The 22,486-nt window shown below is 44.0% G+C and overlaps 1 protein-coding gene across 1 annotated transcript in view; it reads left to right on the top strand.

The window, feature by feature from the left end:
• The first annotated feature begins 1,078 nt into the window (after window positions 1–1,078).
• The window catches only part of TSPAN18 (tetraspanin 18), a 24,057-nt gene continuing 2,649 nt past the window's right edge, over window positions 1,079–22,486 (top strand). The window contains exons 1-6 of the mRNA XM_010293838.1: window positions 1,079–1,148; window positions 6,872–6,963; window positions 7,713–7,907; window positions 13,953–14,027; window positions 19,962–20,060; window positions 21,337–21,516. Coding sequence (XP_010292140.1) covers window positions 6,901–6,963; window positions 7,713–7,907; window positions 13,953–14,027; window positions 19,962–20,060; window positions 21,337–21,516 — 612 coding nt within the window. The 5' untranslated portion in view covers window positions 1,079–1,148; window positions 6,872–6,900. The remainder of the gene's footprint in view (window positions 1,149–6,871; window positions 6,964–7,712; window positions 7,908–13,952; window positions 14,028–19,961; window positions 20,061–21,336; window positions 21,517–22,486) is intronic.

Below are 22,486 nucleotides of genomic sequence, written 5' to 3'. Positions count from 1 at the left end.
CCCCTCCAGAGATCGTGATGAAATGCTGGCAGTGAGGGAGCAGGGATAGACCCAGGTGACTTATCTGATCCCTCACAGGGAAGCAGTGGCTTCAGCAAAGCCGCGAGTATTCCGTAACGATTTGCGAAGGATGAGTGAGTGGGTTAGCCTGCCGAGCAGCCTGTGTGAATAGCGGACCCTTATGGCATGGCGTACTGTTTGAATAGTTAAAGGCTGCCCCTTCCCCACGGGCCCTGCAGTGTGGGGCTGGGACTGTGTTGGATGGGTGGAAAAAACAACCTGGGAGAGGGTGCCCTGAGAAAGCAACAGTCAAACCAGCATGCTTTGCACGTTAGTCTGTAGTCTCACCTCACCTTTGCCTAGCCAAAGATTGTCATTAGCATTGTGCAGGCAGAAATTAAAATGTACGGAGAAAATTGTGTTAGCTCAAGGGCAGTGACCATCTACGCCTGGGTCCCTCTGCCTGCATCAGTTTATCTAATGCCTTTGGGTGGGCAGTGCAGTGGCTTCGCTGTTCCTCTCTGTTGCTGCTTCCCAGGCAGTGACAATGAGGCAGAGGAAATAGTTTGCTCAACTTGGCGTGAGAAGTGGCTGGAAGAACGAGGGATCGCGCCCAGCGTCTCAGGCCATTGCTCCTAATGGCTGGGCTGGGCTTCCCAAAGATGCATTCCATCTCCCTTCGTCTGCCTTTTCTATTTTCCCCGTAAATGGACTGTAAAGTCACAGCAGATTAAAGTTTGTCTAAACCTCCTGTAAAATACTGAAGGTTCAGCTGGTATTAATCTAGTCCTGTTGTGGTATGAGGTCCATGTGTAATGGGACTATAGATTTACATGTGGTCTGTGGGCATTTAAAACACCCCAAAGGTTGTTAAGGAGATTCTGAGGAATTGGATCCCTCACTGGGTATTAAAAGCTCTTCATTAGTGCTAATGTACACTAAATTAAGGTGGCAATTAGACTGAACATATTCATCAGGATGGTGTGTTTTAATAAATTGTGTATTTAACATGAGTGCATTTATTGACTTCTGCAGTAATTGCATATTTTTCTCTTACAGGACAAGCTTGGCTAGAAAGAGATACATGGGACACACAGACAATTAACACTAGAACAGACACAGTGCTTCAAGTCCCAAGATTCGTGAAGGTGAGTCTTGTTTACGGCTCTCTCTTTCTGCGTGCCAGATGCTTTCTCTGTATCTCTGTCAAGGCTTGTTAGGTGTAGCTATGGTGTGCAGGAGAGGGGTAAGAAATACTCATCTGCCATCATATCACCTGCGAGGTGTACTGCAGCAAGTCGTCCCCCTTCAGCTTCCTAAATAAACTGCCCCTATCTCTGTTCTATCTAGAGGAGCAGACTGCGTGGAAATAATACTCTGAGAGAGTTTTCTGGAAGGCAGCACTTGTTAGATATGTCCTCTTAGCAGACCCCACCACTTTGATTTAAAGGAGTTGGATACTGCTTGCAGACAGCGAACACAGAAATCCTCTTGGGAGACAGGTACTCTCTGAAGGAAGGCAAGCATGCTGAGCCAAGTCTCCATACCTGCAAGCCAAAGGGTGGGCTGCCACGTTGCTGGGGAGAGGACACAATGGAGCAATGCCAGGTTGTGGTGGTTCTTCACCACTGGTGCAGCTTAGAGCTTCAGGGACATTTCTAGTGACATCTCAGCTGGGTCAGCCTCTAGAAATTGATGCACTGGCTTGGAAGAGAATCTGGTCCACATTTTCTAATTCCTTTAAAGGCTGCCTGGCAGTGGTTCTGGAGAGCTTCAAACACGTCTTCAGCTTTCACTTGGTTGCTTTGTACATGAAAATGAAAGTAGGTGTGAGTTAGCACCATCTGCTCCTCAAGCCATTGGCTAATATTTTGTAGGAGGTACTGCAGAACTGGTTCTTAGGTTTTAAAGGAAGCGACAGATCAGTTCAGTGGACAAGGTCTTCATGCGTGTTGATGGCAGAGATATTTATGTGAAAATAAGATATACATGGACAGTGTGATAGAAGTGACTGAAAAAGTGGTTTGCATGAGGATTGGACAAAGTGACCTCTAGATGTCTCTCCCAGTCTTGGTAATTCTATGATTTCTATTAAGTATTTGGGATGGGAAGACTGTGATGAGCCATCAGGCAAGTGCACAATATATGAATTTTATGTAGTGAAATACAAATAGTCTGCCCAGGTATGTTGGGGTGGAGATTACGTGGTTGGAATGGTAGGCAAGGAAAATGATTCACACACTTGTTTTCAGTAGAGGGTAGGAGTGGTATGATACGGAAGATGCAAGGATTGAGACTGGTGAAAATAAAGGTGTTCCTGAGAGTTCTGATAAGACTGGCATATCAGAGGGATGCTCTTGTTCCTTTCACCACAGGCTAACTTGGAAACACCTTGGACAGCTGTTTTAAAAATTTTTTTCACAAGGATGGGGGTCAAACATTGGAAGAGGTGCCCAGGGAGACCAGGGAATCTCAGACCTTGGAGATATTCAAAACTTAACTAATGTGACCCTGAGAAACCTGCTCAAACTTTGAAGTTGGATCAAACTTTGGAATTGACCCAGGTTGGAGGCAATGGGTGTTTGTACTCAATGACATGCTGAGGCCCTGTCCAACCTAAGTTTTTCAGTGATTCCACCTCCAAGGCAAAGGTAAAGGAGCAACTGAAGTGAAACCACAGGTTTCAATCCAGTGTGAAAGGGACATGGGGGTGGAGGGAAACATCAGTGGTAGCAAAGAGAGACTTGGAAGCAGTTTTTGGAGGTGTGGTTGAGCAGCTGCCTTTAGATACATGAAGTTCAAGGTAGCTGCAAGGCATGCAAAAGCAAATGTGAGGAGGAAGGAAATAAATGATGGCTGGAGAACAAAAAAACGCATTGCCTTGAAAAACTAGACTTTATTCCTAACTGATGACAGCAGCTGGGGTATGTTTCCTGGCTATGCTGCTGGGGATTTTTAGCCTCCCTATCACTTTTCAAGATAAAATTCATATTAAGGGGGAGAAATGAGAATAATCTGCCTAAGAAAAAGCTGAACATTTATAGCTACATTTCAGACAAAAACAAATATGTCTCATATGTCTCACAGGTCTGAGATGGGACAAGCCAGGGAAAGCATCTGTCAGCCGCTGTCTTCTGCAGTTCTGACTGTTAATGTTTGCTTAGCATTAAATGTCTCCTGCAGAGGAGAACTTAATCTGTCACAAATTTGGGGCCTGGAGGAGGGGAGAGAAGAGATTTTTAAAAGGTAGATTAAGACATATGTGTTCAGTTTTTATCGCACTTGCATCAGTGTGTAGTAGGAGTAACTTATAAAATTTTCCTTTTGTGTGTATGGCTTAAAAAGAAAAGTGGAAGGAAAAAGCAGCTCTGCGGGTCAGGGTTGTCCTTTCATGTCAATTATTTTCTCCGTGCAGCCTGTCATCAGGGATTTCAGGTACCTTCAGCGAATTAGTAAGGCAGCACTTGGCACAAATCATTTCATAATTACATTATTTGTGAGTAACGTTATTTGCATTTTGCTTGCATTGTTTGTAAATAGCACTAGTTATATACTCTTCAAAGTCTAGAGCACTACTGCATATATGAATTAGTAATATGTTTCATATATGCTAGAGTGCTTGAGCTCTGACATGAAACAGTTTTAAGTACTACTTAAGGGGTCAGGTCATGCTTTTGGTTGATTTGCCCTGTTTTAATCAGTGCAATCACAGGATCCAAGTGGTGATCTTGCATGTGCTTGTTTGGGAATCTGGGTACCCAGCAGAAACTGCTAAGAGTGTGTTAAGCTGGTATGTCTGGGTCTCTCCAATCTCTTAAGTTACAGCACTAAAACAGTTGCTCAGAGCTCCTGTTTCTCAGATTGGATCAGCGCGTTGACATTTTTTGGAAGTTCGCATTGAGCTCTTACAATGTGGAAGCTCTGACAGGCTCTGTTCTTGGCGTTGCCAGCCCACACTTCACACGGTTGCCGCTTCCATTTGCACATCCTGAGTTGAAGGACTTTGGGATTTGTAAGCCCCACTGGGTGTCTTCCTGGCTTGAAGCACAGCACAGTTAGGAGGGTTGCACTTAGTTGTTGCTTTGCTGTGTGAAGCGTGGTGGGTTTAGAAATTACAAATCTGAGCCCAGCACCACCACTGGGGACAATTTCTTGCCCAGGCAAACAAGGGAGTCCTCACTTGTCAAAGCTGAGTGTGCATGTGTTCACGCTGCTCCCAGGTTACTGTGACTGCGTGGTGAAGTTTTCAGGACCTGATTGCTCAACAGATTGAGAGTCTTCCCTTCCCTGCTTACACCTAGAAAACATTTTAACATACTGGGTGGATGCACGGGCAAGAGCAACGTAAGGAATCTCAGCTTAGGATTGTGTTTGAAAAGAAAAGGAGGCTTGTACTCAGCTTGTGCAAATCAGAGCGGTTGCAAGGGAACCTGCTCGTCTTGCAGGAGAAGCAGACCCACACATGGAAAGTAAAGTAAGGCAGGAATGTGCTTTGTCAACTCTACAAAGCAGCAAGACAGTGTTAGACTCAGGAGCTGCTGCTTTTTAGACCACAGGCAATGTTTTTCATGTGGGTGCCTCTGCAGTGAGGTGAGCGTGAATGATGTGAAACGGCACAATACCGTTAAACTGGTTTGCTTTTTATTCTTTTTTTTTGCCTAAGTCTACTATGATATGGATCATGTGGGTGGGTGCTCAAGGCAGCAGGACTTAGAATTCTGTTTCTCAGATGACTTTCAGACTTTGGCTTATTTACTGAGATTTAGCCATCCCTTGTTTCATTGGAGCATAGCTTTTTTGTGTGATGGTGGGGACATCTGGGTGCGACTGATTCTGGGGCTCTAGAAGTTCAATATCGTATCAATTTGTCTATATTTTCATATCCCTCTCTACTATATTGTCCAGGCTCCTGGGTTAGTGGAGCTGAGGTTCACCTTTCCCATGAAACTGAAGAATTTCCTCCCCAGCTCCTTACCCTTCTGGACTTCACGATCTCTGTTCTCTGTGAGATCTGCAGACATGACTTTAAACTCTTGTCAGGAAGCTGTGGGCATCTCCTCCAGGGCCACGTCAGAGCTCTGTGCCCCACTCCATCTCAGCCAGTCATGGTCTTGGCTTTGAGTCTTTCTGGGCAGAAAAGACTTTTCTTATCAGCGGTATAAGAAAATAAACTTTGTAAAGAAAAATACTGCCCTTGTTGTCAGGTTCAGATTCAAGTTTGTGTTTCTCCAGAAGCAAGGTGGACTGTAAGACTGGCTTTGTGGATCTGCTCAGGATTCCTCTAGCAAAGGGGGTTTGCCTTGGTGGTACCCAGCCAGCAGAGGCATGCTGCTGTCGTGCCCCAGGCAAGCAAAGATGCAGAGGGAAAGCAGCTGCATGTCCACGAGTTTCTACCTCGTGCCAGTTGTGTCTCTGCGGTTTTGCCACTAGGGAGAAACTGATTTGATTTTTAAACAGAGTCAAAGAAGTGCAGGAAACACACACACTGTGTGATACGAGCCTGTCTGTTTACCTCCGGCAGCCCCTTGCTGGGAGCGCTGCCTGCCATGGGTTTTCTCAGCTCCTTGGCTAAAGCAGAGCAGTTCCCATGGTCACAGGGGGAAGCACCCCGCAAGGCTCTGCAGTGCTCCCAAGCATTGTGGATGAACAAAAACAATGAAGGAGTTAAAGAAATAGTTTTATTTCTGGCCTGGCGAAAACCTTGGATGATTTCTGTTTTTTAAGTGAATTGAATGTGCTTTGATAACATTGGATGCAGGTCTGTTTAGGGAATGGCATTCACAGTGGAGAAAGGGGAAGAGATGGGTTAAGAAGAATGTGGGCTTTGGGAGGGCTTCTCTAGGGACCTAAGCAAACCTGTGCCTCTGTTTGCATATGTATGCATCCATCTGTGCACAGTGCCATGACTGCATTATCTGCTGTTTCAGTGAAAGTTTTACTCTTTTATCTATTTATTTGTCTGTCCCTGTAGGGTACTTGGTGATATAGTTGCATGTCAGGAGACACAGTCACTTCATTAAACAGCAAGCTTTCTTCCAACGTAGCCTCACCTAGTCAGGATTTATAGCTGCATTTCCAATAGAAGTACTGTCCTGAGTAGTTTGCTGTCTCATTCAGACGTGGAGTTTCAAAACTGGTTCAGATTCCTTAGCAGTTTTTCCTGGGATTAAAGGTTTACCAACTTTGATCCATGGGCTCCTCCTGCAAGAGACCTGTGCAGGGTGGGATGTAGAGCAGCAGGACTTCGGTGGCACAGTAGTATTTCACACTGCATGACAAGCAGGTGTTGGGTGCCAGTCTGAGTAACTGTGTGAGGACAGCCTCCTCGGGCCCTCCCACGTCCACACGCTGCAGTCATTCCCAGCCCAGCTCCTCCAAGTGTTTCCCTGAAAATGTTGTCCTTGTTTTTATGGCATTCATTCTGCGGAGGAAGCTTGTATGGAGCTAACTGTCCAGAAATGCATGCCCATGAGCCTTTTCAGATTCGGCCTTTTTTGGCATGAAGTAGGCAGGTATGTTCAGTGCTGCTTAGACTTGACAGGCTTTAGGGACTGGAGTGGGGGGACAGGGAAACCATCCTGTGCAGAGAGATATTTTTCCCTGCATCTCACTCTGCAAGCAAAGCTAGACCTTTCTTCTCCTGCAACCTTCCTCTTCACATCTGCATTCTCCTTCAGACCTGGAAGAATGCAGAGGGACTTAACAGTGATCATTATCTCTTACTAGACTGTGGTATGTTGCCTTTTTCGGTTAAGAAATGCACCCTTCTGCATAAATAACTCCACAGGATCTGGGGGAAATACAAATGGAAGTAGGATTGTGTCACTCCAATAAAAAGTGAGCATGATAAGGAAGTGCTGGTGTTTTGCAGGAAGAATTGAATCAAGGAGCCTGAAGACCATGGAGGGAGACTGTCTGAGCTGCATGAAGTACCTGATGTTCCTTTTCAATTTCTTTATATTTGTAAGTATTTAGAATCCACTTTATTTCTTGAATCCTCCTGTTTCCAGCAAACTGCTGCTTCCCAGAAGTAATTTGGTAAAGCTGCCACGGTACAGAATATCCCCTCAGCTTGCCACTAGTGACCACTGAGGGTTTTGCAGCATCCAAAGATGCTCATTCAGAAAGCCAGTGCAGTGGTCGCTGTTATTCCTGCCCTTGGCAAGGGAGACCGAAGGGAAAGCTGTAACTAGCAGTGTACATGGTCTATTTTTGAATGGCAGAAAAAATTGTTTTCCAGTCCTGGGTGCCCTGCTGAGGTTTTCACTAGGAAACACAGTCATTTTCCTACCACATGTAGGGTCATTCTCTGTGACCCTATTGCTCTTGTCTTTGACAGGAAGGGTGGGAGCACCCAGCCACCCTGGACTCTGTGGCTGAGAGGGTTCCCATGTGCCCCTTCACTGGGCTGTCCCCTGCAGATATGGCAGGAGCTCAAGACTCAGTCTTTCAGCTTTAGGAGAGGAGTGAACGGTAGAATAATGTATCAAGGAAGAAAGGTGCTTTTGCTGCAAATGTTTCATTTAGTGAGCAAGAGACAGTAAGAGAAGCATGTCAGCAGTCACCTGCCCGGCAGAGAATATATGCCATGGAGAAACACAAATTCTCCAAGTGAACACCTTTGATTAAAAGATAGCCGTGACTCCACTTTTCCTGCAGCAGTTGTTTTATGTTGACCTATCTCCCTCTCTCCTTTCCTTGTGCCGTGACAGCTGGGAGGAGCATGCCTGCTGGGAGTTGGGATCTGGGTCATTGTGGATCCCACAGGTTTTCGAGAGATAGTGGCTGCCAACCCTTTGCTCTTCACGGGAGCGTACATCATGCTGGCTATGGGAGCAATGCTCTTTCTGCTGGGTTTCCTTGGCTGCTGCGGTGCCATCCGTGAGAACAAATGCCTCCTGCTTTTTGTAAGTGTTTTTTTGGGGTTTTGTAAGTGTTTTTTTTTTTTTTGGTGTGTTTTCTGTTGGCCTTTTGGTGTTTCCCAAGAATGGGGGTGACTGGTTAGTTGATGCTGTGGTTAAGTGCATGAATGGGTGTCTGTTATTGTAGCCATTATTCTCTGAGATAATAAATAGGTTTAGGGCACTTTTACATACAGCTAGAAATATAGATAATTTGCTTATTCCCTGTACCAGGCTTGAGCCCAGTGGATGGAGTCTAGGACTGTATTTTGACTTTGTTAAGCTTTGTTTTGAAGTAGGCCTATTTGTTTGTTGTTGTGGGGTTTTTTTTAATTTTATAAAGTGACCAAAAATGGTCCTCTTTTGTCCACCCAAAACCCACAGCTCCACTTGTCGATTCATTCCTCACTGGTTCACAACAAAGCAGAGGGAACACATAGAGCAAAGCATCTATGTAATGGAGCCCCCCATGTCAGCAGAAATGCGCAGCTGAGAACTGCATGGTGGCCTTGCATTGCAGCTCTCAATAGCTGCTCACTCCCCTATGCCTACTCCGCTCCATAAATGAATGAGATTTGTTATCTTTGGGCAATTTTATCCCTGAATAATAGGGTTTAATTTCAGCCCATGAGGTCATCAAGTACTGTTTACAAAGAGATAGCCTCTAAAATAAGTCATTTTTTACCTCCATCAGAAGTTCTGATACTGCAGGGTTTCCAGCCATTATCTCTTACTGGAAGGTATTACCAGTTATATGTCAAAACACAAAGATCATTCATTTTTGTCAAATGTGACCTTTTGTTTCTTCCTCTGAGTCTGTTGGGGTTTTGGGGTGGCATTTTTTGTTTTGTTTGTTTGTTTTCATTTTTTTTTAAATCCTGATCTTACGGTGTTTTGTTATGATTGTATCTCACACAGCTGCTTCACAGTGCAAAAGAGTCTTGTCTCTAAACAGAACACTGTCTTGAAGATGAAACAGTTTTTTCCTAGAGATGAGCCTGGCTTCACTGGGATAAATTCTCTCTGGCACTTGGCTCACCCACCCCTTCAATTCATAACCTGTACATAAGAGCCCTTTTTTGGAAAGCTTTGTGGGTTTGATTTTCAGTGACTTGCCTCAGAAGTAAATCAGAAAATGAAATGTATCACCTGTGAAGTCATGGAGATGTCCCCAGAGGAACCTAATAAAAGGCAAGGGATCAGGCCCAATGAGCCTGAGGATCCTGCAAAGCCTCTCCCTGTCAGATTAAGAAATGGGAAGTTGTGTTTGATGAGAAGTATTGATTGTAAGTGAATGAGGGAGTAGTATTTTCAGTTTGGACCATGTCTGCTGCATACACATCGGGGACCTGGCTGGAGGAAGGGAGCTCTGGGCCATGCTCTTTCCTGATTTAACATCACAGAGTTACATCACAATTTGAATGTTCCTCCTGGTGTTTTAGTTATAGTCCAGTGCACTCAATTTTGTGCTTACTACTTTTCTGACTCTTAGAGATAGTTCTGAGCCTTGCTGCTTTATTTATTTATTTTTATTATTATTTTATTTTATACTTCGAAAAAAGTAACTACTGGATGAGGAATTAGTGTTCCACTTTGATCAGGTCTTCCAGGGCTTCTGGTGTCAAAGTCAACTCTGTTAAACAACCTGCCATCTCATGTCCAACAGCATAGAATCATAGGATGGTTTGGGTTGGAAAGGACCTTTAAAGGCCATCTAGTCCAAGCCCCCTGCAATGAGCAGGGACATCTTCAACTAGAGCAGGTTGCTCAGAGCCCCGTCCAACCTGACCTTGGATATTTCTAGGTATGGGACATCTACCACCTCTCTGGGCAAGCTGTGCCAGTTTCACCAATCTCATCGTAAAAAAATTTCTTCCTTGGATCTAGTCGAAATCTATCCCCTTTTAGCTTAAAACCGTTACCCCTTGTCCTATTGCTACATGCCCTGCTAAAAAGTCTGTCTCCATCTTTCTTATAAGCCCTCTTTAAGTACTGAAAGGCCACAATAAGGTCTCCCCGGAGTCTTCTCTTCTCCAGGTTTAACAACCCAAACTCTCTCAGCCTGTCCTCACAGGAGAGGTGTTCCATCCCTCTCATCATTTTTGTGGCCCTCCGCTGGACCTGCTCTTTCCCCCATGTCTGTCTTGTACTGGCAGCGAAGAACTTGGATGAGGATCTGTGCTGCTATCAAGTGAGAAGAGAAAATGTTGCTAATTTCTGCTTTTTTGGGGGCCACACCAGCTGATGTTAAAATGCATAAAACAGCTGTGAAACCAGAAGCCTGATGGGAGTTATTTTTAGGTGTTGAAAAGGCAAACCTTTCTTGAGCATATGCCAGAGAGCCTGGGAACACCTTGCAAAACAGAGTGTTAGGCTTCAGGGGGGTGGTACTTGGGGAGAAGGTGCTACATTAAATCAAGTCCACTTACAAAGTTGTTAAAGAATTGATGAGCCAGAGAGCTGCTTGAGTGAGATTTCAGAGTGATGCATAATGTATATCTGAAGCTTTTAATCCAAATGTAAACAGAAGATAGAAGGGACAAGACAGATGCACAAATGCATGTTCTCTGGGTTCTGGCTTCTGTGTTTGCAAGGACTTTTATTTTTCATCAAGCTACTTGCCTTTTGATTAAAAAAAACATCACTCTGTAACCGAACATGTTGCATTAAGCACCAGGCTGTGAAGTGTTTCTAGATTTCCCAGCATTTGGACTTGGCTCACAAAAAGCAGCAAGCATTGGCCTGAAAATCAGACATCGTATAACTTCTGGATTGTCCTAAAGACCTTCTGACTGCAAAAGCACACCATAAAAATCAGAATCCAAAATGCTGTTGAGCATACAACATGAATTCAGCTTTGCAACAAGAACAGTCTGTGTTAGCTTAATTTGGCTTAGTTTTGAGTGCTGATGTCCTGTTTTGAACTCTAGAAAAATGGATGCAGTACTCCTTGAAACTTTTCAGCATGCAAATGTGAGTCCTTTGGGTTAAAGGCAGTTGCTGCTCTTTTTGCAACATCATTGCTGAAGCTGGAACAGTAGATGACTTGTGAAAAAGAAGTTTGTGGAAACTTCTGATAAATCTATAATCATCACCAGGAGCTGAGGCAGGATTTTTGACCAACATGGGAGACCCCACTCCTCAGGATGTTCACCTTGGATGTGGGGGATACCTGTGTTCAAGTGTGGGTCTCAAGATGAATTTGAATGTGAGGCTGCTGTGTCCTATTCATTAACCAGCTGGCTGTTTAGTCTTCTCATATATCAGTAATCAATTTAATTTTGGGATGCAAAACAATAGGCGGATTTTGACTCTCCTTAAAATGCAGAATGGGAGCAAGTTCTGAAAAACTGAAGATCTCTCTTCTTTTTCTCATCAGCCCTAATGGCTGCTCATGTTTTTTCTACAGCAACTGTTACAAATCTGTAATGCAGACTGCACAGTGTAAGTGTAAATCAGTTCGGGAATGATAATGAAGCTTATCAGAGATAATCTGGGAATGGCTGCTTCCACTTCTGCACAGACCTGTGCTGGAGCTTGGGTGAACATGTGTCTCCCAGTAATCAGTAAATGAAATGCAATTAGCAGGGTGACGGGATTAATCACTTGATCACCACCTTAGACCTCTTAGTGACTATGCAGAGATCCCTTGATGGATGATGATGTGAATTTGCAAAGCGTCGTTCATTCTCATCACTTGTTCTTTGCCCTCCTGTGGTGAAATTAAAAACAAAACAGTCTCTGAGCAGGAAAAAAAGAGGCCACACAGAAAACTCCAGCAGTAAGAATAAATTATAGAGTTAACTAGTTCAGCAAAATCAAGCAACAGCATTCTGTTAGCAACCAAAGTCCCTGCTTATCTGACTCTTCTTGTTTTGCCATTTGAGCCCAGGCTCCTTTTCTTTTGTTTCCACTGCAGAAGCAGGAAGACGAATGGGACAGGGTGGTTCGTGTACTTTTCCAGTGGGGAAAAATGGCTCACAGCTCTGGTAGTTGACAACAAAAGAACATTTTGCCCATTCCAAGCAGGTAGTTTGAATTCTCTCTCCATTACTGAAATGCACAGTGCACAGCGTTTCAGACACTGTTTATAAATCATTGTTTGGGAATCACAATAGTACTTTTGGCCCCATCTCCCTGCCTTCTGTTTCAGAAAGACCTTCAATAACTTTCTCACGCAAAAAAAACATCCAGACTTTTCTTGTGTTTTTTTCTACTTGTTGCTTCAACCACCTTCATTGGTAACGTGTACCACATGTTTATTACCCTCCACGTGATGCAGTCTTGCTGGGTTCTCCATTCACTCCTCTTTTTCTCACATGGTGCCAAAATCTGAGTTCATTTCTAAATGTTCACTCGGTTTTGTAAAATCATCTTTTGAGTCTGTGGGCTAATTCTTTGGATCTTTGAATTTTAGAAGGACTGACTCTAAAACGGTGGTTTCTCTTTATGGCTGTAAGAACATAAAAAATGTCCATCTAGTTCAGACTTATGGTTTCTCAAGCCCATTATTTTGTCTCCAAGAATGGAAATAAATGCCGTTTTGGGAGAGAGTGTGAGCCTAGCCACTTTCTGCTCTGTTCCCATAGGAGTTCCTCAGCACCAACATTTGTCGTTTTAAGGATGTTAGAGGGCACATCCCTGCCTGTTCCTTTTACTGTTTGTTATGGACTGAAGCAACATCAAACTAGCATGAGGCATCAGTGTAGCTGAGAATCAGTCCCAAAGACAGGCTGAGTCCTGAGCTCTTTGATGGCAGTGAATGCTTTCTTGCCCTGGGAGATTTGTTCCCTTCAACACTATTTTCCTCTCTACTTGAGTTTCACCTCTAGCTGTGTACCAGTTTTCTGTGCTGCCTTCAGGCAGGAGGATCTGAGGTGGGAGCCCGCAGGAGTCCTGGCAGTCATCCTGGGCAGGAAACGCTCCACAGTACCTGAGCGCTCTGGTAGACAAGGTCCCACGGGCAGCTCCCTTGCAGCGCAACCTCAGTCTCTCTGGGGATGAGACCTCCCGTGGGGTGGGTGGTGAAGGCGCGGTGAATCGCTCAGGCTTGGTAAATTCACAGAAACAAGATGCTTTTAGTTGCCTTTAGTAAGACGGAAGACCAGACTTTCAGACTGAAGCAGCAGAAGGTTGCAAAGGCAACAGGATGAAAATATACTTCCAGCTTAAATTGAACAACCACGTGCCCCTCTGCTCTCATTTCTCTTCCCTAGAATTATGATGACGTAAGTGTAATGGTTTTACTTCAAACTGAATGCCCGTTTCTCTTGCTACCTCTCAGTCTGCTGGCTGTTGCATTCTGTCAAGTTTGCAGTGTGCCCTTGATGTTAAGGATATGAATATGCACGCTTTGGATACTATATGAGACATGGTTGATGGCTGCATAATCAAATTAAAATTATGATGGGGTGTTATCAACTTTCTGAGGTTCTGCATGGTTAATACTTAGTGCGACCCCACTGTGTGGAGGGGGATATTAACCAAGGCTGCTTTTGTCCTGAAATGCAGAATACTCTAAAAAGAGTCAATTTTTAGTCATAAGTGTAAATATTTGAGTATGTCCAACTACCTCCTTGCATACAAAATGAGCCATGATCATATTACAGTAAAACTGTTTATGTTGTTTACGTTGTGATGAGGGGTATGTGTGCATATGTAGGTGTATGCATCTCATCTGTCAGGACAACTTAACCATGTGTGAGCACCTACATAATCATACAACTTTTTCCATCAAAGTAGGCTTTACTGTTTTAACCTGGTACATATTTATCTGGGGATGCTACGGGTCCTGTAGCCTTACTCCCTTTTAATCATTAGAACCAGGCAAAAGCGTCATGAGTTCCCATGTCCTGTGACATGGTCAGAGAAGAGGTTATGTCTGCTCCAGGTTACTGTCTCACAGGTTTTTTTAATTGTCAGGGAAAAGAAGTTTCCTTAGTTATTTTTTCCATCTCTTTGGTGACTAGCAAAACCCCGTATTCCTACTACCTATTGCATGCACTAATGGTATGTCTGTGTGTTTGTTTTTTTTTATCTTCTCTCTTCCAGTTCTTCATGTTTATTTTGTTAATCTTCCTGGCGGAGCTTTCAGCTGCAATCCTGGCTTTTATCTTCAGAGAAAATGTAAGTATCCTACGGTGGGCAAACTCTGAACCCCAGTGGGATTGTACCCAGCTGGAGCACGGTCTTAGATGGTGGCTGATTCATTTGTAGAGCGACTGTTTGTTTCAAATACCAACAAACCTGCTTCATTACTACCCTCAGTTTGCAGAACTGCCAGCAAGCCAGTGAATGCTAACTAACTTGGCATGTGCAGGGTGAATTGTTTAAGTACACAGGAGATAGACACCGGGGGACTACTTAAATCCTGAAGTTTTTAGAGTCTTCCTGATTCTTTTGCAGCCAAGCCAGCTGCGCATTCCATCAGAGGGAAGTTTTATAATCAAGTCACACTAAGGTTAAAAGCAGCTCTTCCCTTTTTTCAATATAGCATGTGTTTAATATTAGTATTAATAGTGAAACCTTCTGTTTTCCCAACAGAGCCAATGCTTGCACTGCAGTGCAAAAACTCTCTTGTGCATCTCTAATCATATTCCTTCTTGAATTTTCATGTTTTGGTGCTCACCAGATTGCTCTCAATGCTGCTTTGTAATATACCCCCCTGCCCTGCCCTGAGCAAGTCTCCCCATGTCCCATTTTGAGTCCCATCCCAAGTCCCATCCCTTGCATATTGCCCTGCTTACAAGTTTCTGCTCCTTCTCTCCACAGCTTCATATGATGTGGCCTTTCTCTACTCTACTGCTATGCATATTATTATATGGCCATCATCCCTCCCCTATGCTAGTAGTGAGCTTTTACTACAACTAGTAGTAAGCACAGTCTCATTTGTTTCTCTAACCAGCAAAGGTTTGTGCATTTTTTCCATGCTTCCACATGTGCAAGGAAGAGCCTGACTGAACTAGATCCATCCTTCTCAAGTCAGCCCATCTTTGAAATATGACTCTGAGTGATGGCTGTGAAAAAACATTGGCCAGTAGAAGTGGTCACTAGTGACTGTTAGTATTTATTATTTTGTTTATTTGGCCTCTGCCAGTAGCAAGAGAACATACAGCACGTTCCCTGTACTGAACATGACAGAAATGTGGCATGAGCATCGAAGAGCCGTGTAATTATGATGATTTTCTTGAGCCAGGGTATATGTTTAATTTTATTAATACAAAAAATTTTTGATAAGCAAAGAATCAAGACTTACGAAGCTTGCAGCAAGAGAGTGTGGTATTTGTGCAGTAGGGTGGTCTTGGGGGGGAGGCAGTGAGAGAATATTTTTTCCCCTTTATGAGCTAGTGGCCTTTTGTCTTTGCCTCAGATCTGAAGGCAGTGGGGAAGGGACTGCACTCTGCACACAGAGTGGGTGCCCCGTTCCAGCTTAGGCTTTGAGACCATGCCCTCCTGGTAACAGCTACTGCTCCATATATAGGTTGCAGCATGGGGGGTCTGGCATGTTCTGGTCATTACAGCTCTGCTGTAAGGAGTTTTTAGAGAATTCCTTTGGTTCAGCACAAGCAGCAGACCACACATGTAGAAACTGCCCTGCAGAGCCAGGTACGGGCTTCACGACAGAGAGAGAACATGGTTCCTGGTGAGCAGGGGCTGGGCGAGCAGCCGGCAGCTGACTGCTCCCACTTCCGACCATCCCCGTGGGAAACTGGTAAGGGGTACAAGAAACTAGACAGGCTCGCTGTGGGTTCTGTGCGTGGGGTGACTGCAGGGCTGGCCGTGTCCTCTTCCCTCAGTCGCCAGAAGCCTGCTTACATCTTGCTGCTGGGCAAAGCATCGGTACTTTCCACTCCCGTGGAAGCCGTGGGATGCATGAGGATATGTTACCTTTCAAGATAAGGTTGCAGTGGTTATTCTAGACTTCTGTGGCATCTGGTGGTGTTTTGCGAGATAAAACTTGAAGGGGAACAAACTTCTATCTTTCCTGAGCTTGTCTCTTTGTTTGCATCACCAGCTTCCCACTCTGTCAGAATGACTGACAGGAAAGGCTTAAATGGGAAGGAACGAAGAATGTCAGATCCCAACATAGCTGGAGATGGCTCTATGCTAAAGTTAAATTCAGTTTGCAAATTCTTGTGGTTTGTTACTTCCTCAGGTTTCTTCTGGGGAAAAGAAACCCCAACAACCAAAACCTTGTTTTGCTGTTGCTGTATATTTTGGTGGTAGCTCCTCCGGTTTGGTGACTATTGTGACTAATTTTGCTGTCATCTTTGGCTTAGGGTGACGCTAGATGACTGGGTAGAATGTCCATGGGCACAGGGGTGGTCTTTCAATGAACTTGTGTTGGGAAGAATTCTTCACAGTAGCAATTTTAAGGTCAGGTTCAGATGTGCTTTTCACTTCCCTGCAAAATGAGTTGCTTTCAAGGTGTGTGGTGGTGTAAATGCATGTTTAGGCAACCCAAATTTATTGGAAACTTACCAAGTGGGTTCCTGTGGTGGTCATTGCACCAGTCCATATGGCTGTGGCCTTGCTGGTTGTATAAAATGAGACAAAAGAGCTACACTCACTCTATCTGTTCGCTTTCCAGGTAATGTTCAGTGCAGCTTTCTCTTGTACAGTGTGTTACATCCGAACTAGCTCCCAAACCTCAGCAGAGTTAAATTATTAATAGCTGAGGGAGTGAAAGAAATTAAGAGACAAAAATAAGGGAGAAAAGAGATGTCTTCTGCTGAGATTTGACATGAGAGGAAGAGTCAGTGAAGCAGAGTGTGGTGGTGGAGTGAATGAAAGTGGTATTAGTGATGGTGAGCTACTGTCACCTGCAAGTCTGGCTGGACTTCCAAAGAACTGTTTAAAAGCAGTCTCTGAAAAAGAAGGCTGTTGTTAATCAGCTATGGGAGTTCCAGAGTTTCTCTTCCTTTGTAAGGGAGATTTTGGAGGGTGGAGAACCCTTTTCATCTGGAAGACCCTCCATAAAATAATGTCTTCCATGAACAATAGAGAGAGGCTGTGGAAGAGCGATTTGACTTACGTTCACGAATTGCTCTGTATATGCCCTTCAGAGGTCTGGATGGGAAAAACCCTTAGGGGATATGTGACTCTTTCTTAGTGAATTGTCTTAGCAAGCAAACAAGCGGGATGGTAGGAACAGATTAGTTCAGTGGGAGGGCTCTGGATGGAGTCAGGATGTTTGGATTTTTAGCCCCAGTTCTGACACTCAACTGACGAGTCACTTTTTTGGTTCCCAATACTGCTGTTTCCTCAGACATAAGGCAAAAAGTAAAGAATATTCACTGTCCATCCCTCGGTTAGGAAGCCGGAATCTCTTAAATGGAAGGCACTGTGGAAGAGAGAGGTGCAGGACTGGTGACTGTACCTACAGTACAAGCACTGTACTGTGTCAGAAACATTAGGATGCTCCAGGCAGATGCAGGTGGACAGGAGTGTGCCCCGTTTCCCAAGCAGGCGCTATGAAGCTAAGCTTCGTGCACAGCATTCGGTGTTCCTTGACACAGCGCTGCATGAGAAGGCTGTGACCTTCCCAGTCAGGGCCACCACACCTGTGTCGTGCAAAAATGCCCTCTTTTTCGTAAGTCCTTTTCATCTGGCTGCAGTAATCCCAGCCAAGCTGTTTTTTGAATGAGTTTGAGAAAACAGTCCCACTTCATTCACTGGCTTGTAAATGTACACGTGCATGTGCTGCTTCTGTATTGGCGACGTTCCCCCCAGAACAGCTAGAAAAAACCACGGCTGAATGGGTCTTCATTGTTTGTGACTGTGGCTGGTATAACTGCGTCGTCAGAAGTGTGTGCCAAGATCCAGTTCTATTAGCCGGTCCTTTGTGCCCTTCTGGATAGTTCTTGCCATAGAACTACAATGTGCACGGACCTCGTCAGTGCCGTTACTAGCTTCAGCGAGAGGGGGGCCGTGGGCATGCGAGTAGGACAGTCTCACTAACTTTTATCCTCCTTTGTCAGCAATTTTTTAAAAGAAGATGTATCTGCTGATCAAATTTTTTTTTTTTTTAACATTTTTCTGAACTTCAGATGCTCAGGACAAACAGTTTAAGAGCAACAAAATGGAATCGGTTCTTTTCCTGTCAAATTTACTGTTCCAGCACTAAAGCTTTGTCTTAGGCCAAGTCTCGTAAAAATCGCACACAAACTCTGAACAATTTCCTCTGGGGCTGCTGCTGTCAAAATAAAGGTTTCACTTTATATTTAAATGACTCTTTTGTTTTAGACCCCGCCAAAGGCAGTCGTCTGGGATTATTACCAACAGTAATATCAGTTTCAAAGTCTGCGCTTCAGAAACAGATAAGCATCAAAAAAAAAGTTCTGCTGTCTCTGCAGGGTAGGATGCTGCATGGATAAAGTATGCAGAGAAAGGGAAGGAAAGGAGAACACTGAAGACGTATTTCAGCATCTTCTAACCTGACCTTCCCCCAGTGCACCAAACTCCCAAAGGAAAATGCCATGTCCTCTGGTATTTTAATATTCAAAAGCAAGAAATGAGTTAATAACTGTCTCATAAAAGTGATTTAGGAACTTAGTGGCATATCTAATTAAAAGGTAGTGAGATGGAGCTACCTGCATCATTCAAGGCTTTGTGACAAATTTTTACTCAGTATTGATTTAGTCATTAATTTTGGCCTTAGTTTGTATTTGTAAAAAAGAAGTCAATATTAAGTGGTATTCGGGGGTCTTTTAAAGAGTCATCACAGCCTTCTCTTTTTTCCTTAAATTTTGTGATACAGTTACAAAGGTAACAAAGAATTTTGTACTTGTTCTTTTGTGCCCACCTGTATGTCTCATACATATGTATGCGTATGTGTGATACTTCACGTTGCATATCAAGAACTGGAAACCAACTTGTAGCAGTATACGTTACTGCATCTGCAGTGCTGTATAAATGACAGAGGAAGAAAAGGGGTCTTTTTCAGGCAGCTTAATTCCAGATCCTGCAAATATGCAACACTAGAGTAGTGCTGTATCCAACCGAGTCCAACCCCCTTCACTGAGGCTTTGCAGTGGCAGAGAGATTTTGCCTGTGTGGATCATAAATCACAAGGTATTTTGGAGAAGGGACCACACAAGTCAAGACCTCTTTGGAATGTGAAAAGGATATTCCTTGAAGTTTTCATCCTGAAGTGATAGAAAGTCAGCAAGATTGAATTGGGGTGTTCAGTTTAACAAGACTATTAAGTTCGTATATTTACTAGTCCTCCAGAGAGTGATCCTAAGTAAATGTAATTTCAAGGTGCCTAACTTTTTGAGAAGTCTCTGAGCCAAAATGTTCGTTCCGTTTTTCTATTTTACTGTGAATGTAAACAGGAGTAAATGAAATTCTGTTCATTTATATTGTTGACCATAGGAAAAATGTTTAAATTACCTAAACGCTTGAAATATAAAGAGGGTTTTTTTCTTGGTATGTGTGGGTCAGTTTAGATAATCTAAAGCAGTGTCAGGGAAATGGTCTTTTTTTCCAATTCATAAGTTGACTTGAACTTTTCATATTCATTACATGTTTTTCACTTCCTTTTCATTCCCAGAAAGTTTCATATTAGGGCTTCATTCTGCTTTTTCACACATGGAAGAAATTCAGAGCAGTTCCCCGGTTGTTAGTAGGAAGTTAACTGGTTTAAAATGAAAAGTGAGGGGAAAATCATGCTTTGATAGCAGACCTCATGAAGCGTAGTAAGTTAAATTACTATTTGGATGTGGATTTGAAGATTTTTCTAAAATCTGTTTTAGTCCTGTTTCACTTACTTTCAAATAGCGCTAAAAATGTAAAAAAAACCAACTAACCTTTAAGTGTAAACATTATCTTGCAAGTGTAGATATAATTCATTCCCTGATTTTTAATGAGCAATGGTTTTATTCAGCAGGTACTATTCGCCCTGGATATAGTTTTGCTTCAGCCAGTGGCTTTTCCCATGTTTGTCCTCTGAGGATTGCAAAAGAAAAAAGAACAAAAAAAAAAGAACAAAACCAAAACAACTGCTTGGGAAAGGTGTTGGCCATAGCCTTTACATTTCCGCCTGTCTGTGTGTTTCAGCTGACCAGAGAGTTTTTCACGAAGGAGCTGAAGAAGCATTACCTGAGGAACAACGACACAGACGTCTTCTCTTCCACCTGGAACTCTGTTATGATCACAGTAAGTCAGGCCAGGCCAGTCCCATGCTGCCCATGGTCAGCAGCCATCAACACGGTGTTCAGCCCACACTCTCAGCTTTCCCAGGGCCAGCCTGCTTTGTCCATCCTGTCGTGTCAAGTGTAACGCCGGGGTTGGTGGCAGTGGTGGTGGGAGGGAGATGAAGATTCGGCCGGTCTTTCTTGAAGTGAGCTGCTGTCAGTCCCGAGAGAGATGCTCCCAATGACTGCATCAGCCTCTGTGGTTTGCCAAAGCCTGAGGCTTTTGACCTGGCTGGGTACCCCCAGCTTTCAAACAGTGGGCACAGAAAGCCATGTCTGCAACTGAATATCACTGCATTTACCCTGGACCTTTCACCTTGCAGGCTACTTCAGAACTATTCCCAGCCAACAGCAGCCAAAACCTGGTGCTAACCAATGGCTTTTTGTTGCTCTTGTGAAACGAGTCGGTAGGTGGCAGATTAGGCAGGAGTGTGCCCAATGGTGTATTTTCAGTATAGACCTATTTGCCGTCAAAATTGACTTTGTTTTTACAATCCTAATCAGGCAGGTTAAAGATTGACTGTGATTGGAATTGGAGTTGTTATTATCTACTACAAGAAGTTCTGTACACGTGTGTGTGTGTGTGTAGACATGTCAGCTTAGTGCTCAGTACAGTCCACGGTGTATCTCTTCAGGAGTGCAGAGCGGGATGTCAGACTCTGCAGATGAAAAGTCCATTTTAATCTTAAAAGAAAAAGATGATTGCTGCCCTTCATGCTGATTCAGGACTTTAATAAAGACATTTCCTTTTGCTGACTAAAAGGAGACAGCGTCAGAGTATGACTTGAATCCTAAAAAGGGACCTTGCTTGAATCACCTAGCAGTGCCTTTGAGCAGCAACAATCCTGGCCATTGGCTATGGGGAGAACGGGTGGGCGGGAGCCTGGATTGTACTGCTGGCTCCCTTACAGACTTGCTGGGTGATCTCAAGCAAGTCAGTCTGGGTGTGCTCCAAAGCCCTGTGTAGTTTGTGGCAATATTCCCAGTGGTACCTTAGAGTCTACAGTATGACGTGGGAACAGTGGGACTTTATAAAAAGGCTTTGATGAAACAGAAGCTCCAAGGTACAAGCACAACTCACTTCTTCAGATACAACAGTTGTTTTGTCTCTGCTTTGACTAAAGCTTTGATCCCTACAAGAGTAGGTCTTTTTACGTAGGTAGATTTCTTGTATCTGCTTTCAGGGCAAAGTGTCAGCTCTGTCTTCCTTTCTTCTCTGTGCCTCTCTCTCTGCCTAGTTTGCCTGCTGTGGAGTGAATGGACCAGAAGATTTTGAAGCTGTCCCTCATCTTCCACACTCCTCTTTGGAAAAGGCGACACCAGAGGCCTGTTGCCAGCGAGAGCTCCAGAGCCGGGCAGGAACGTTTGTCAACAAGGAAGCCTGCCTCACAGGAATTGAGAGGTTTCAGAACCGGCAGGTAAGGGAAGCCAAAAGCCAGGAAAAGGAGTTTCACAGTGGGCAGAGAGATGGCTGGGGTGGTCATGGGTAGCTAGTGAAGCTGGCAGGTTGTGCCATTCTGACTGTAGCTCACATCCTAATTACACTTCTGCTGACAACTTTTGAAGTCTGATTTTGAAAATCCCCTTTCATTATGTGCATTGCTGATTCCCTGTTGTTCAGTCAGCAGAAATACGAAGGTTTTCCCAAGGGATTGAGAGGTGGGGTAGAAACTTACATCAAGTTTTATTGTGTTTCTGAAGGTTAGTACTATCTCTGAGAAGTTAATTCACAAGCCAGCACAGGTCAGCAAGGATGGGATGGAGTTGACTCTTCCTGGCTGCGGTAGTGGCTCCAGTTTAGTTCACAAAGACTCCTCATCAACAACATACACAACCAAGAGATCAAGGGTTAAACAGCCACAGAAAACCATGCCTGTTTTCCAAGGAAGAGAAGTGTTGGAAAGCTGCATTTCTCTACTCTTTTACTCTTTACAGTAGAAAAAGGGCATTTCTTTTTCCAGGCCTCTCGACTTGGCAATTTTTCCCACCACTAGACTGGAACAAGATAGTTCAGCATAATGTTATTGACACTGATATTACAGTCATGTTTCCTTACATTGTCACCAAGATGTGAAGTTTAAGAAACTTTCCAGCAAAGTTCCTGACTGTGTTCACCTCAGCATTAATAAGCCAGCTGAGCTCTGTACTGATCGTAGGTTCAAACCTCCTTTTCTCTCCAGACTAAGGAGTGGTCCTCTTTTCAGCACTTGTTAGCAGATTGTGAAAGAGAGTCAAGGAGCTGGGAAGCAGCATGTGAGTTGTTCCGTGCCTGGCAGCTGGAAATGGTTGGCAAAGGCACTCTGTGTGGGAGATCACAGCAGACAGCACCGTACTGCTTCTGCCAGCTCTGATTGCCATGCATAGATGGGAAAGAGAGAGTAGAGAGAT

This window comes from Phaethon lepturus, unplaced genomic scaffold (genome assembly GCF_000687285.1).
Source record: "Phaethon lepturus isolate BGI_N335 unplaced genomic scaffold, ASM68728v1 scaffold1869, whole genome shotgun sequence".
Taxonomy (NCBI): Eukaryota; Metazoa; Chordata; class Aves; order Phaethontiformes; family Phaethontidae; genus Phaethon; species Phaethon lepturus.
Note: the sequence above shows the minus strand (reverse complement) of the source record. Positions and strands in the feature narration are given on the sequence as shown.